General features: G+C 34.2%; 1 protein-coding gene across 1 annotated transcript in view; it reads left to right on the top strand.

Annotated features, from left to right (window-relative positions):
* FAAH2 (fatty acid amide hydrolase 2) overlaps window positions 1-12883 on the top strand; it is a gene marked incomplete at both ends in the record, with an annotated part of 63070 nt that overhangs the window by 35329 nt on the left and 14858 nt on the right. Inside the window, 3 exons of the mRNA XM_080719121.1 lie at window positions 8372-8507; window positions 10589-10706; window positions 12505-12624. Of these exons, the coding sequence (XP_080575247.1) occupies window positions 8372-8507; window positions 10589-10706; window positions 12505-12624 (374 nt within the window). The remainder of the gene's footprint in view (window positions 1-8371; window positions 8508-10588; window positions 10707-12504; window positions 12625-12883) is intronic.

Raw genomic sequence — 12883 nt, 5'->3', positions numbered from 1 at the left:
TAAACATCAGTCTCCTCAAATATTTATTATTTCTTTATGGTGGAAACTTTAAAAAAAATCTTTCTTCTAGCCTTTTGAAATACATACCATATTTCCATTATCTATTGTCACGCCATTGTTCATTAGCAGAACAGATTTTCTTACTTCTATTTAACTTAACTTAGTACTAAATTGATTCACATTTCCTCCATTACTCCTATTCTCCTCAGACTTTGATAACCACCATTTTGCTCTCAACTTCTACAAAATCAACTTTTTTATTTTTTATTTTATTTTTAAGGTCACCTTTTTAGATTTCACATGATTGACTTTATGCTGTACTTGTCTTTTAAGCTGATTTTTGTAACTGGTCAGTAAAGAATGGTGAAGTTTTTTTCTTTCCTTTTATATTGTAATCCCTGCGCTTGGGAGGCTGAGACAGGAGGATTGCACAGGTTCGAAGCCAGCCTCAGCTACTTAGTGAGGCTCTTAGCAACTTAGTGAGACCCTGTTTCCAAATAAAAAATAAAATAGGTCTGGGAGTATAGAAAGCCCCTGGGTACCACAAAAAATTTTTTTACATATCTAATTTTTCCAGCAATATTTATTGAGACTGTCATCTATATACTATGTGTTCTTAAAACCTTTGTATAAAATGAGTTGGCTGTAAATGCATGAGTTTATTTCTAGGCTTTCATCTCTGTTCCATTATCTAGGTTTCTGTTTTTACACCAATACCATGTTGATTTTATTACTGTGGCTTTGTAGAATTTTTTAAGTCAGGTACTATAATACCACCTATTTTGTACATTTTGCTTAGCTTTGCTTTAGAGAGTCAAGGGTGTTTTTTTTCTTTTGTTTACTAATTTTGTGAATAGTCATTTGAATTTTGATGGAAATTGAATGGAATCTGCAATTTCTAAGAGTATTATGGATATTTTTAATAATGTTGATTATCCAGTTTTGAGCATGGGATATATTTTCATTTCTTTGTGTTCTCTAATTTCATCTATTAATGTTTTATAGCTTTTATTATAGGAATATTCTACCTCTTTGGTAAATTTTTCCTAGATATTTTATTTTTGTAACTATTTTAAGTGATATTACTTTCTCAATTTATATTTCAGATAATTTATTATTGCTGTATAACATCAGTACTGATTTTATATATTAATTTTGTATCCTGAAACTTAGCTGAATTTAATTATTTTAATAGTTTTTGGTGGACTCTGGTCTTTTCTATATAAAACATAATGTCTTCAAATAGGGATAATCTGATTTCCTTTTTTCCACTCTGGATATTCTTTATTTCTTTTCTTTGCTTAATTGCTCTGGTTAAGATACATACTAAATACAATAAAAACAGTGAAAGTGGGGATCCTTGTCTTGTTTCAGATCTTAGGTAGAAAGTTTTCAACTTTCACTTATTCACTATGATGTTAGCTGCTGGCTTCTTATGTGTTGTCTTTATTTTATTGAGGTACATTTCTACTATACCTAATTTATTTAGAAATATTTTGTTGTTTTTAAGTGATGTTAAATTTTATAAAATGTCTTGTCCATATTTATTGAGATGGTCATATGGTTATTCATATATACCTTTTGTATGTACCTGATCCTGGGCAGGTCTAGAGACTTCATCTTGTACTCTCTGGCCTGTGTAAATGGAGTTTTTATTCTGCTTAGTGCAAAGTCTCATAATGGAATGTATAACAATCTCACCACAACATGCAAAACACTGAATTTCAAAGCCCTGCCTCTTACAGTTGAAGAAAGGTGTTGGAGACAGTTCTCTGTCTATCTTGCTAACAAAGTTTTTGTAGTTCAGATTGTGGTTATTGGTCTGAGGTAACAGTTACTGTTCTCTACCTGGCAGTGAGTTTAACCTTAGTAGGCCTGGTATCAGATTTCAATTCTAAGGCCAGCACTCAATTCCTCTTCTTTTCTCCAAGTCAGAAGCATCTCTCTCCATACTGCTTGGAGCTGGGGGAGGAGTCATGTAGGTAAATCTTTTATGCCTTCTCCAATGTGTCTTTCCTTATTGTGTTGAAACTAGGCAGTATTTTCTCTCACAGGGCTTAATTGGGTTTCCTGAATAGTTTGGTGTATAAATAGCTATTCAACTTATTGCCTGTATAGAGATGATCACTGGAGGAGCATTTTAGCCAACTTATACCTTACTTCATTTTTTTTTTTTGGTGGTACTGGGGTTCCTGGAAGCCCTTCTACTTCCGGGCTACACTCCCAGACCTATTTTTGTACTTTTTTATTTGGAAACAGAGTCTCTTAAGCCAGCGCGGCTGGCTTCGAACCTGCGCGATCCTCCTGTCTCTGCCTCCCATTTTTATTGGTTTTTAGGAGTAAGATTCTTAAGTTCTTTGTGTATTTTAGCTATTAGTCCTCTATTAGAAGAATAGCTGGCAAAGATCCTCTCCCATTCTTTTTTTTTCTTACTATTAAGATTCTTGATGGTTTCCTTTGTTGTACAGAAGCTCTTTCATTCAATCCCACTTATGAGTCCTCATTTTAATTTCTTCTGCCTTGAGATTCCTAATTATTTCATTCACTTTAAGCTGACTTTTATACAGGGAAAGAAATAGAAAACTAGTTTGGTTCTCTACATATACATACACAGTTTTTCGAGCACCATAGGTTAAGAAGGCTGCCTTTCCTCCAATGAATAGTTTTTGAACTTTTGTCAAGGAGCAGATAACTACTTGTGTGGTTTTGTCTCTATAACTTCTAGTCTATTTTGTTGGCTTAAAACCAATCATGTATTACACGCCTGTTTTTATGCTAGTACCATGCAGCTTTTGTTACTACAGCTCTGTAATATAATTTGAAATCAGGAATTGTAATGCTTCCAACATAGTTTTTATTGTTCAGAATTGTTTTGGCTATTCTGGGTCTTTTTATCTTCATATGAATTTTAGGACTTTTTCTTCCTTGTTCTATGAAGAATGTCATTGGTATGCTAATGGATAGTGCATTGAATCTATAAATCACTTGATAATATGTCTACTTTAACAATATTAATTCTGCATATCTAAGAATATAGATATTTTCATCTTCTAGTAATTTTTTCAATTTCTTTCTTCATTGTCCTATCATTTTTCTTTTATAAGCCTTTTACATAATTGGTTGGCTCTATATATACATATTTATTTCTTGAGGCTACTGTAATTGAAATTGTTTTCCTCATTTCTGTTTTATTGCATTTATTATTTTTGTAAGAAAAAGCCATCCATTTTTGCATTTTTTTATTCTTCTACTTTTCTGAATTTGTTTATCAGCTCTAGAAATCTTTTGGTGGAATTTTTTTGGATTATAAGTATAGGATATCATCTGCAAATAGTTATAGTTTGACTTCTTCCTTTCCTATTTGTATTTATTGTTACTTCCTTTTTGTTGCCTAATTTCTCTGGCCAGAATTTCAAGTAGTATATCAAGTAGGAGTGGTGAGAACGCACATCCTCGTCTTGTGCCTGATAGAGAAAATGCTTTCACTTTTTTTTTCCCATTTAATAGAGTGTTGGTTTTGTGTTTATGATATATAACTTTTGTAGTTTTGAAGATAAATTATTCTGTCCCTAATTTCTGCAGCATTTTAAACATGAAAGGTGCTAGATTTTGTTGAAGGCATTTTTTGCATTTAGTGAAATGATCATATAGCTTTTTTCTTATTTTATGTATGTAATGAATTATCTTTATTGCTTGGATATGTTAACCACCCTTGTATCCTTGAAATAAAACTAACTTGTTAATGATGCACAATATTAATGTGTATTTGAATATTAATTGATAATATTTTTAGGAATTTTATGTCTATATTCATAAAGGATATTGATACAGTTTTCTTTTCTTTATGTGTCCTTATCTGGCTTTGGTATTAGGGTATCTGGCATTATAGAATGAATTTGAGTATGTTACTGCTCTATTTCTGTTACTTGGAATAATTTGAGGAGCACTGGTAGTAATTATGAAAATAATAATTGGTAGAATTCTGCCTAGGATCCATATTTTTAACTTTTTATTGGTGCTTTGTAGTCATACATCTTAATGGAGTACAAGATGGTGGAGGCATACATGCACACATCACCCAGTTAGCCTTTATCGAGTTCCCACCCCATTCACTCCCCCTCCCTCCTTCTCATGTTTGGCTTAGTGATTGATATGTTTGTGACTGTACATCATATACATTAGGGAATTTCCCTTTTCCCTCTCCCATCACCCTCAGTTAAGTTGTCTTATTATATCATCTATGGTTTCTCCTTCCTCATTTAAAGTTCCTCTTCTGACCCCTTGTCTCTCTAGTTTACATATATTAGGGAGAACATCCACTTTTTTACTTTTTGTGACTGGCTAAACTCATTTAGCATAATGTTCTCCAGTTCCATCTATTTCCCTGCAAATGACATAATTTTGTTCTTCTTTATGGCTGAGTAAAATTCTGTTGTGTACATATCCCATAGTATTGTAATCCATTCATCTGTTGATAGACATCTTGGCTGGTTCCATAGTTTGGCAATGGTGAATTGTGTGTCTATGAACATAGATACAAATGCATTAGTTTAGTAGTTTGGTTTCCATTCTTTTGGGTAGATGCCCATAAGTGGTATTGCCAGATCATATGGTAGGTTTGTTCCTATTCTTCTGAGAATCCTCTATACTATTTTCCAAAGTGGTTGCACTATTTTTCAATCCCACCAACAATGTGTTAGAGTTCCCACTTCTCCACATCCTCGCTCCATTTGTTGTTTGTGTTTTGAAAGATTGTCATTCTAATTGGAGTTAGGTGAAATCTCAGGGTAGTTTTGATTTGCATCTCTCTAATTCTTAATAATATTGAATATTTTATACATTTATTGGCCATTTGAATTTCTTCTTTTGTGAAGTGCCTATTTATTTCACTTGCCCATTTTTAATATTTTATTTTTAAATATTTTATTGGTGCATTGTAGTCGTACAACTTAATGGAATACAAGATGATAGAGGCATATATGGACACTTCACCCAGTTAGCCCTTACCCAATTCCAGCCCTATTTTCTCCCACCTCCCTTCTTCTCATGTTTGGTTTAGTGATTGACGTTGATATGTTTCCCTTTTCCCTCTTCCCATTCCCCACAGTTAGGTGGCCTTATTTGCTCATGTATAGAATCTCCTTCATCTAGAGTTCCTCTAAAACTCTAGAAATGGGGAAATGACCCATTTTCTCCCTAGCTTCCACATATTAAGATTGAGTTATTTGTATTTTTGTGGTAAGTTTATTGAGTTTTCTGTATATTCTAGATATTCTTTTGTTTGTTTGAATGCTTCCTTAGAAATCTCTTGTAGGAATAATTTTTCTTAGATTTTGCTTTTATTTATTTCTCCATTTCCAAAGGTTAGCTTTCACAGATGTAGTATTTTAGGTTGACTCTTTTTCTTCTCATACCTAAAGTATATTATCACACTCTTCCCTGGGCTGCAAGCTTTCTACTAAAAAATCTGCTGATTATCTAATTAACATGCCCTTATACATGACTTGATGTTTTTGTCTTGCTGTATTTAGGCTTCTCTCTTTGACTTTGTCTTTCACTCTTTTATTATAATATGCCTCAAAGAGGACCTTTTGGGTCAAATGTTATTGGAGTTCTTTAATGTATGTATTTGAATATCTATATCTTTCCTAAGACTTGAGAGGTTTTCATATTTTTTTTAAATCTGTGTATGTAGTACTGGTGATTGAACCCAGGGGCATTCTACCTCCAAGCTACACTCCCAGCATGATTTTACTTTTTTACTTTGAAACAGGGTTTCAAGAAGTTATGAAGGGCCTCGTTAAATGGCTGAGGCTGGCCACGAACCTGTGTTTCTCCTGTCTCAGCCTCCTAAGTACTAGAATTACTGGCATACTCCACTGCACCTGGCTTCAGCTATTTTATTTTATTTTTATTTTTTTATTTTTGGGTCTGGGGATGGAACCCAGGGGCATTCGACAGCCCCTGCCCTATTTTTTATGCTTTATTTTGAAACTAGGCTCACAGAGTTGCAGAGGGCCTCACTAAGTAGCTGAGGCTGTGCACGAACCGCAATCCTCTGGTTTCAGCCTCCTGAATGCTGGGATTACAAGCATGTGCCACCACACTTCCATTTCTTCTTGCTTTGGAACTTCCACCATGCGAATGTTTGTTTTCTCAGGTGTCTTTACTTTTTCTTCTCATTGTTCCCTCTTTGTTATTTGAAAGGATATATCTTCAAGTTCAGAAATGCCTAAGGTCAATTTTATTTGCATATTTCAATGAAAATAACATGTTACATGGATAAATATATTAGAGAATCTGGTTGTTATTTAAAAATAAAACAATAAATAGATATGCAAAACTGTATAAGAATGACCTTATGGTCAGCAAAATGACTGAATAGGAAACCTCAATATTTCCTTTCTTCACAGAGACACAGATTTAACAATATAAGAACACTTGCTTTTATGAGAAATCCAAAAACAAATATATGAAAAAAAGGTTCAATATTACTAGCAATCAGGAAAATGCAAATCAAAATTTCCCTGAGATTTCGTCTAACTCCTATTAAAATAGCAGTCCTTAAGAATACGAACAACAGCTGGATGTGGTGGCGCACACTTGTAATCCCAGGATTTGGGAGGCTGAGACAGGAGGATCACGGTTCGCGGACAGCCTCAGCTACTTAGTGAGGCCCTTTGCGACTCAGTGAGACCCTGCTTCAAAAATAAAGAATAAAAAATAGAGCTGGGGTATAGCTCAGAGGTCGAATGCCCCTGGGTTCCATCCCCAGACCCGCAAAAAAAAATACAAACATTAGTAAATACTAGTGAGGGTTTGGGAAATAGGAACTCTTATATACTACTGGTGGAACTGTGAATTAGTACAACCACTGTAAATATCAGTATAGAAATTCCTCAAAAGACTAAGGATGGAACCACCATATGAGCCAGCTATACCACTCCTCTGCATCTTTCCAAGAGAATTAAAGTTGATATTCAACAGTGATACATGCATATTCATGCTTATAACAGCATAATTCATAATAGCCAAATTATGAAACTAACCTAGGTGTCTGTCAACAGATGAATGGTTAAAGAAAATGTGGTATATACACAATGAAATTTTACTCAGCCATAAAGAAAAATAAAACTATGTAATTTGCAGCAAAATGGATGGGCTAGAGAATATCATGCTAAGGGAAATCAATCATTCTCAGAAAGTCAACTGTCATGTTTTTCTCATATGTGGAAGCTAGAGAGAAACTAGAAAAGAAAAGAGAATTCATGAACACATGGTATGATATCAGTAGAATAGTGGGAGGGTATCAGGGTAGGGAGAAGGTGAGGCTTGAAGAATTCGGAAACAGACCAAGTAATATTAAGCTAATATATGAAGGTGTCAATATTGATGTCATTATATGCATTGGAAAGAAAGAAGGGATTAAGGGGTGGGTTGTAGATATGAAATTCTATTTACAAAAACAGTGGTAGAAATGGTCATCATTATTTTACATGAAATAAACCTGGAAGAGGAATATAAGTATCACATGATCTCATTCATTTGTGCAATCAAGAAATGTTAATCTCTCAGAAGTTGAGAACAGCATGGTACTTATGACTCTTGGGAGATTTGGTGGGAGGAGAGGATGGTGAAAATTTGATCAATTTGTATTAATTTTATTTTAGTCATATTTTTCATTGCTTTAACCAAAGTACTTAAAAAACTCAACTTAGAGGAAGAAATGTTTATTTGGCTCACAGATTTAGAGATTTATTCCATGGTTGGCTGGCTTCCAGGAAGAAATGATGGTGACAAAAGCTACACTAAGTTATGGTGGCTAGAAGCAGGGAGAATGAGAGGATGGGACTATGGACCTGTATAGTCCTCAAGACCACACCCTCAGCAACACACCTCCTCCACTCACATCCCATCTCTGAACCTTCCTGAATTGGGGACCATGTTTTCAGCCATGATCTTTGGGAATGACATTTTAAGCCTAAACCATAAGAAAGTTATAGTAAGAAAAATAATTTTTGGTGTTTTCTTGCCAGTAGCATTGTTATAGATAACAATAATGTTTTGGAGTTTGCAAAATACTAAAAAGGATTTTGAATGCTTTTACCACAAAGAAATGATAAATATTTGATAAGCTAGGTATGTTTAACATTATTTAAATACTACGTAATATATAAATGCATCAAAATACCACATTGTACTCCACATATATGCATGTTTCGTCTTATATATGTATTATAAACAATTTATCAAAAACTAGGCTCCGAAACATTTTAAGTAGGAGAATGATAGATATATTAAATATTATGATTAAATACAATGTACAGAGATCATTTTTTTTGGCATCTAACCTGAGTATCTAACCTTTCAGGTGTAGTTCCCAACAAGGGTCAGTTTCCTACAGCTGCAGAAGCCCAGGATATCTTTCAGTGCACTGGACCAATGTGTCGCTATGCTGAAGATCTTATTCCCATGCTGAGAGTCATGGCAGGATCTGGGATCAAAAAGTATGTTTAGTTCTTTCCTTATTTCCTCTGTTTCCTGTTCTGAAATTTTTCTTCCTTTGTATTATTAGTGACAGAAAGGCAAACTTCTAGTCTTCAAGCAGAGAATTACTGTATTTTTAAATGAGACCCCTTCATATTTCATATTTCACAATTTGGGAAGATAATGCTTAAAATTTCTTAGCAACAAACTATAAGCAAAGGGAAGCCTTGATTTGGGATGGAAACAGTGAATCTTTGTGTCCATTGGGCAATTTGATTATAATGACTTAACTCACTTTAAATTGTACTTTTCTGGTTCTTCCATCTGTCACATGTATGTATATTCCAATCTGATCTGGACCATCAGCATTGCCTATAAATCTGTTTCCCAGGACAGATCTTAATGACATTCTCTACCAGGACAGATCTTAATGACATTCTCTAGAGCACTGACTTAAAAGTATGTCCAACAGACCTGTGATCTCCACATCACCTTTACACTCATTTAAATAAACCCCAAGAAAATGTCATTTATGTGGAATTTATATGAATTTTTTACTATCAAATTTCCTAGATCTCCAGTCATTCATTCCTTTTTTTCACTTTCGGTAGTGAACACGTCTTTTCTTTTGGTTTGATATGTAAATATTTTCACCTTTGTCCTGAATTTCATTTTTTTCTTAGTCTCTCAGATCTTTGTTCCATTATTATCTCATATCACTAAAACATCAACCTTTCTAAAAACACGTGCACAGCTGGGTGTGGTGGCTCACACTTGTAATCCTGGTACTTGGGAAGCTGAAACAGAAGGAGGTTGTTCATGGACAACCTCAGCTACTAAGTGAGGCCTTCCATAACTTACTGAGACCCTGTTTTAAAATAAAGAATAAAAATTGGGCTGGGAGTGTAGCTCGGAGGCAGAAGACCCCTGAGTTCCATCCCCAGTACCACAAAGAAACAAACCTGTATATACACTTTGTGTGTGTGTGTGTGTGTACATACATTCCTCTTCAGTATTATTAAATATGCCTTAGTTTATTTCATCTTAAAAACAAGAAAACACTTTTTATTAGTCTTACATTCTCCTTCATCTATGTCACCTTTTGCCTTCCTAGCAAAATTCCTCATATTTAATCACTTATACTAATTAAATCAAATCTTCACATTGCCATCTAATTTCTCAATCCACTTGATATGTTGATTTTTACCATTGAAACTGTCCTTCTCAAAGTCTTTGATTTTTCTTCTTTGCTAAGTAAATTAGTTAACATTTTATCTTACATAACCTCATTGTAACTAGTAACATTATTAACTATTCCATCTTGAAACAATCTCTACTCTTGGCTTTTGTGACTCACATTTTTCTGATATAGCTTTTATACATATAGTTTTCCATTTTTATCTCCGTTTCTGGTTCTTATAATTCTATGTGTCCTTATATACTCTAGAGAAACCTGGCTTACTTCTCTATTCTTTCTATTCATCTTCCCAGGATAACTCCATCTATACCTGTTTCCTATACATATGACTCTCAAATGTGCATGTCCATCTCATGCTATTTACCTAATCTACAGAACTGTGTATTCACTGGCATCATGGTCATCTTAGATACCTGAAACTCCTCATATCTAAAATTGATCTCATTCTTTCTACAAAAGTTAAAATCTCTATCTGCTATCTATTTTCTTACCAAATTTCAGTTGCTGGACTACAATCCAGATAGTAAAGCCTGATTTTCTATCTCTATTACTTCTCACATACAGTCAGTGCTGAATCTTATTAAAATTACATCCTAATTATTTTTTACATTTTTACATTTCTCATCAATCATTATGGTTCTCATTCTAGTTTAGGCAAAATCATTTCTCATCTAGACAACTACCACCAAATTCTGGTTTTCCCTCTGTCTCTAATCTTGACACATTACTCTTCTCTCCCTTAAAGCTAAAATAATATTCTTACATGCAAATATGCATTCAAAGGGCATATCACACAGTTCTAAGGGGAAAACTCCATTATACCTGAAGCTCAGTTGTTAAGATTAAACTATTAAGCATATATAAATGATTTATTGATATTAATTTCTTTATAATTCTCCACAGATTGAAGCTTGATGCGAAAGTACATTTAAAGCACTTGAAATTTTACTGGATGGAACATGATGGAGGCTCATTTTTAATGTCTAAGGTAGACCAAGATCTCATTCTGGCTCAGAAAAAGGTAATTGTAAATAGAATTTACTCAATAAAATTAATATTTAGTAAGAGTTTATATTCTTACCCCTTTTCTTTGTTGCCTGTTGGTTACTTCAGTGTCAGGATACAGAATTAAGGTGATAAGAATAGTTGTATTAAGTAATCCAGTGTAAATTTTTTTTAGCTATTTAATGTTTTTTGGTTTTTAGTACTAACAAAAGGTATTTTGAAAGTAAGATAAAACAAAGAAAATAATTGCTCAGAGGTATTCATTATTAGTCATTTAGCATATTTATATCCAGTGGTTCTTCTATGTCAATATGTAGATAGAATATTTATAAGACTGAAACAGCATTATGTGTGTTATAGTACTAATTTTTATTTTGAATACTTTCATAATCAGGTAAAAGAATAAAATAAAATTGTCCTTTTTAAATAAGCAAAAGCTTACTCCAAATATTAAATAAGCAAAAGCTTACTCCAAATAACAAAATATTATTATTATTATTATTATTATTATTATTGTTGTTGTTGTTGTTATTATTATTTTTCAGGTTTGGGGATGGAACCCAGGGGCATTTGACCACCAACCTACACCTTCTGCCCTACTTTTTATTCTTTGTTTTTGAAACAGGGACTCGCTAATTTGTGGAGGGCCTCACTTAGTAGCTGAAGCTGTCCTTGAACTGCAATCCTCCGGTCTCAGCCTCCCATATGCTGAGATTACAAGCGTGTGCCACCACGCCTGGCCAAATAACAAAATAAGAAGACCGGTATCAAATTTTGAAATACTTTTAAAAATCCACAGTATTTCAACATGTACCACCATTTATATCTAAATTATTGCTTATCAGTACTCCAAGTCAGACAAGACAGTAGCCAGTTCCTTGAGCTGCTTCCAGACAAGTTTAAATTTTCCAAGCAAGTTCGACTCTTACTTTCATCTTGAGGCAGAAGCCAATAACTCTGGCTTCTTCCCGACTGCTCTGTCTGACAGGGTGTGAAATTAGGGTGAGCAAAAATGCTATAAGATTTTCTGAAACTTTAAAAAAATTTTTTTTTAATTTTTATTTTTTAACAATTTTTTATTGAACATAAATAGTATACATTTAAACTATATTTGGTGCCCTTCCCCCCCCCCCCGTTTTCCCTTCCCTTCTCCCACCAATGGTTGACCAGGTTAACCATGTCATGTTCATAATTTTACGCATGTTCAGATGTAGACCCTCATTAATCAAGATCAGCCTTCCTCCTCTCCTATCTTTCCATTCCAACTTTGATGATATTTCCCCTCCATTATATGGAGTCCCATTGGTATCCTCTGTGTTCCCTAGTTTGGGCATATTAGAGGGAACATGTGTACCTTCTCCTTCTGTGCTTGGCTGATCTCAATTAACATTTTTTTTTTTTTTGGTGGTACTGGGGTTCCTGGAAACCCTTCTACCCTGGGATACACTCCCAGCTCAATTTTTATACTTTTTTTTTTGAAACAGGGTCTCTTAAGCCAGTGCGGCTGGCTTCGAACCTGCGCAATCCTCCTGTCTCCACCTCCCAAGTACGGGGATTAAAATCGTGCGCCACCAGGCCCAGCAAAATTTTCTGAAACTTTGAGTGTGGTCTTTCTTTAGTAGGTATTTTCTTGATTGCTATAATTTATTAACTTATTTTAGAGTTCCCAAGTATTTGGGCCTATCTGTTGTAATTTCACCTTTTTTATTTCTACAAGGGGAATGAGTGTTCAGAGACATCTAGTCTGCTGTCATCACTTTCCAGTGGAATTTTTCTCATCATATGGGTCTATTTTTATATTTTCATCTCATAAGGTTGTGACTCACCTTGAAACTGTGCTAGGAGCTTCGGTTCAGCATGTTAATCTGAGGCAAATGAAATATTCTTTTCAGTTGTGGATCGCAATGATGTCAGCAAAAGGACCTGATGGAAAGGTATGTTCAATTCTTTCCTTCCTTTTTCTATTATTGTGCTTCTATTGTGAACTGTGCATTAGAGACATAGAGAAAAGAAATGAGAAAAATAAGGAAAAGCAAAATAATTAAGGAAAGCAGAATTTAGGACAGGGAGTGCTATACTGGTATGAGCATGTATGGTTATATGATTAGAGGGTGGGCTCCTACACAGAAATTGATATACACTGAGTCTTTATAGAGTTGGAGTCCATAGTCAGGCAGAAAAGTGATAAAGGAT

This window comes from Muscardinus avellanarius, assembly GCF_963383645.1.
Source record: "Muscardinus avellanarius genome assembly, chromosome: X".
In the NCBI taxonomy this organism is placed as follows: Eukaryota; Metazoa; Chordata; class Mammalia; order Rodentia; family Gliridae; genus Muscardinus; species Muscardinus avellanarius.
This window is presented reverse-complemented; position numbering and strand designations above follow the sequence as displayed.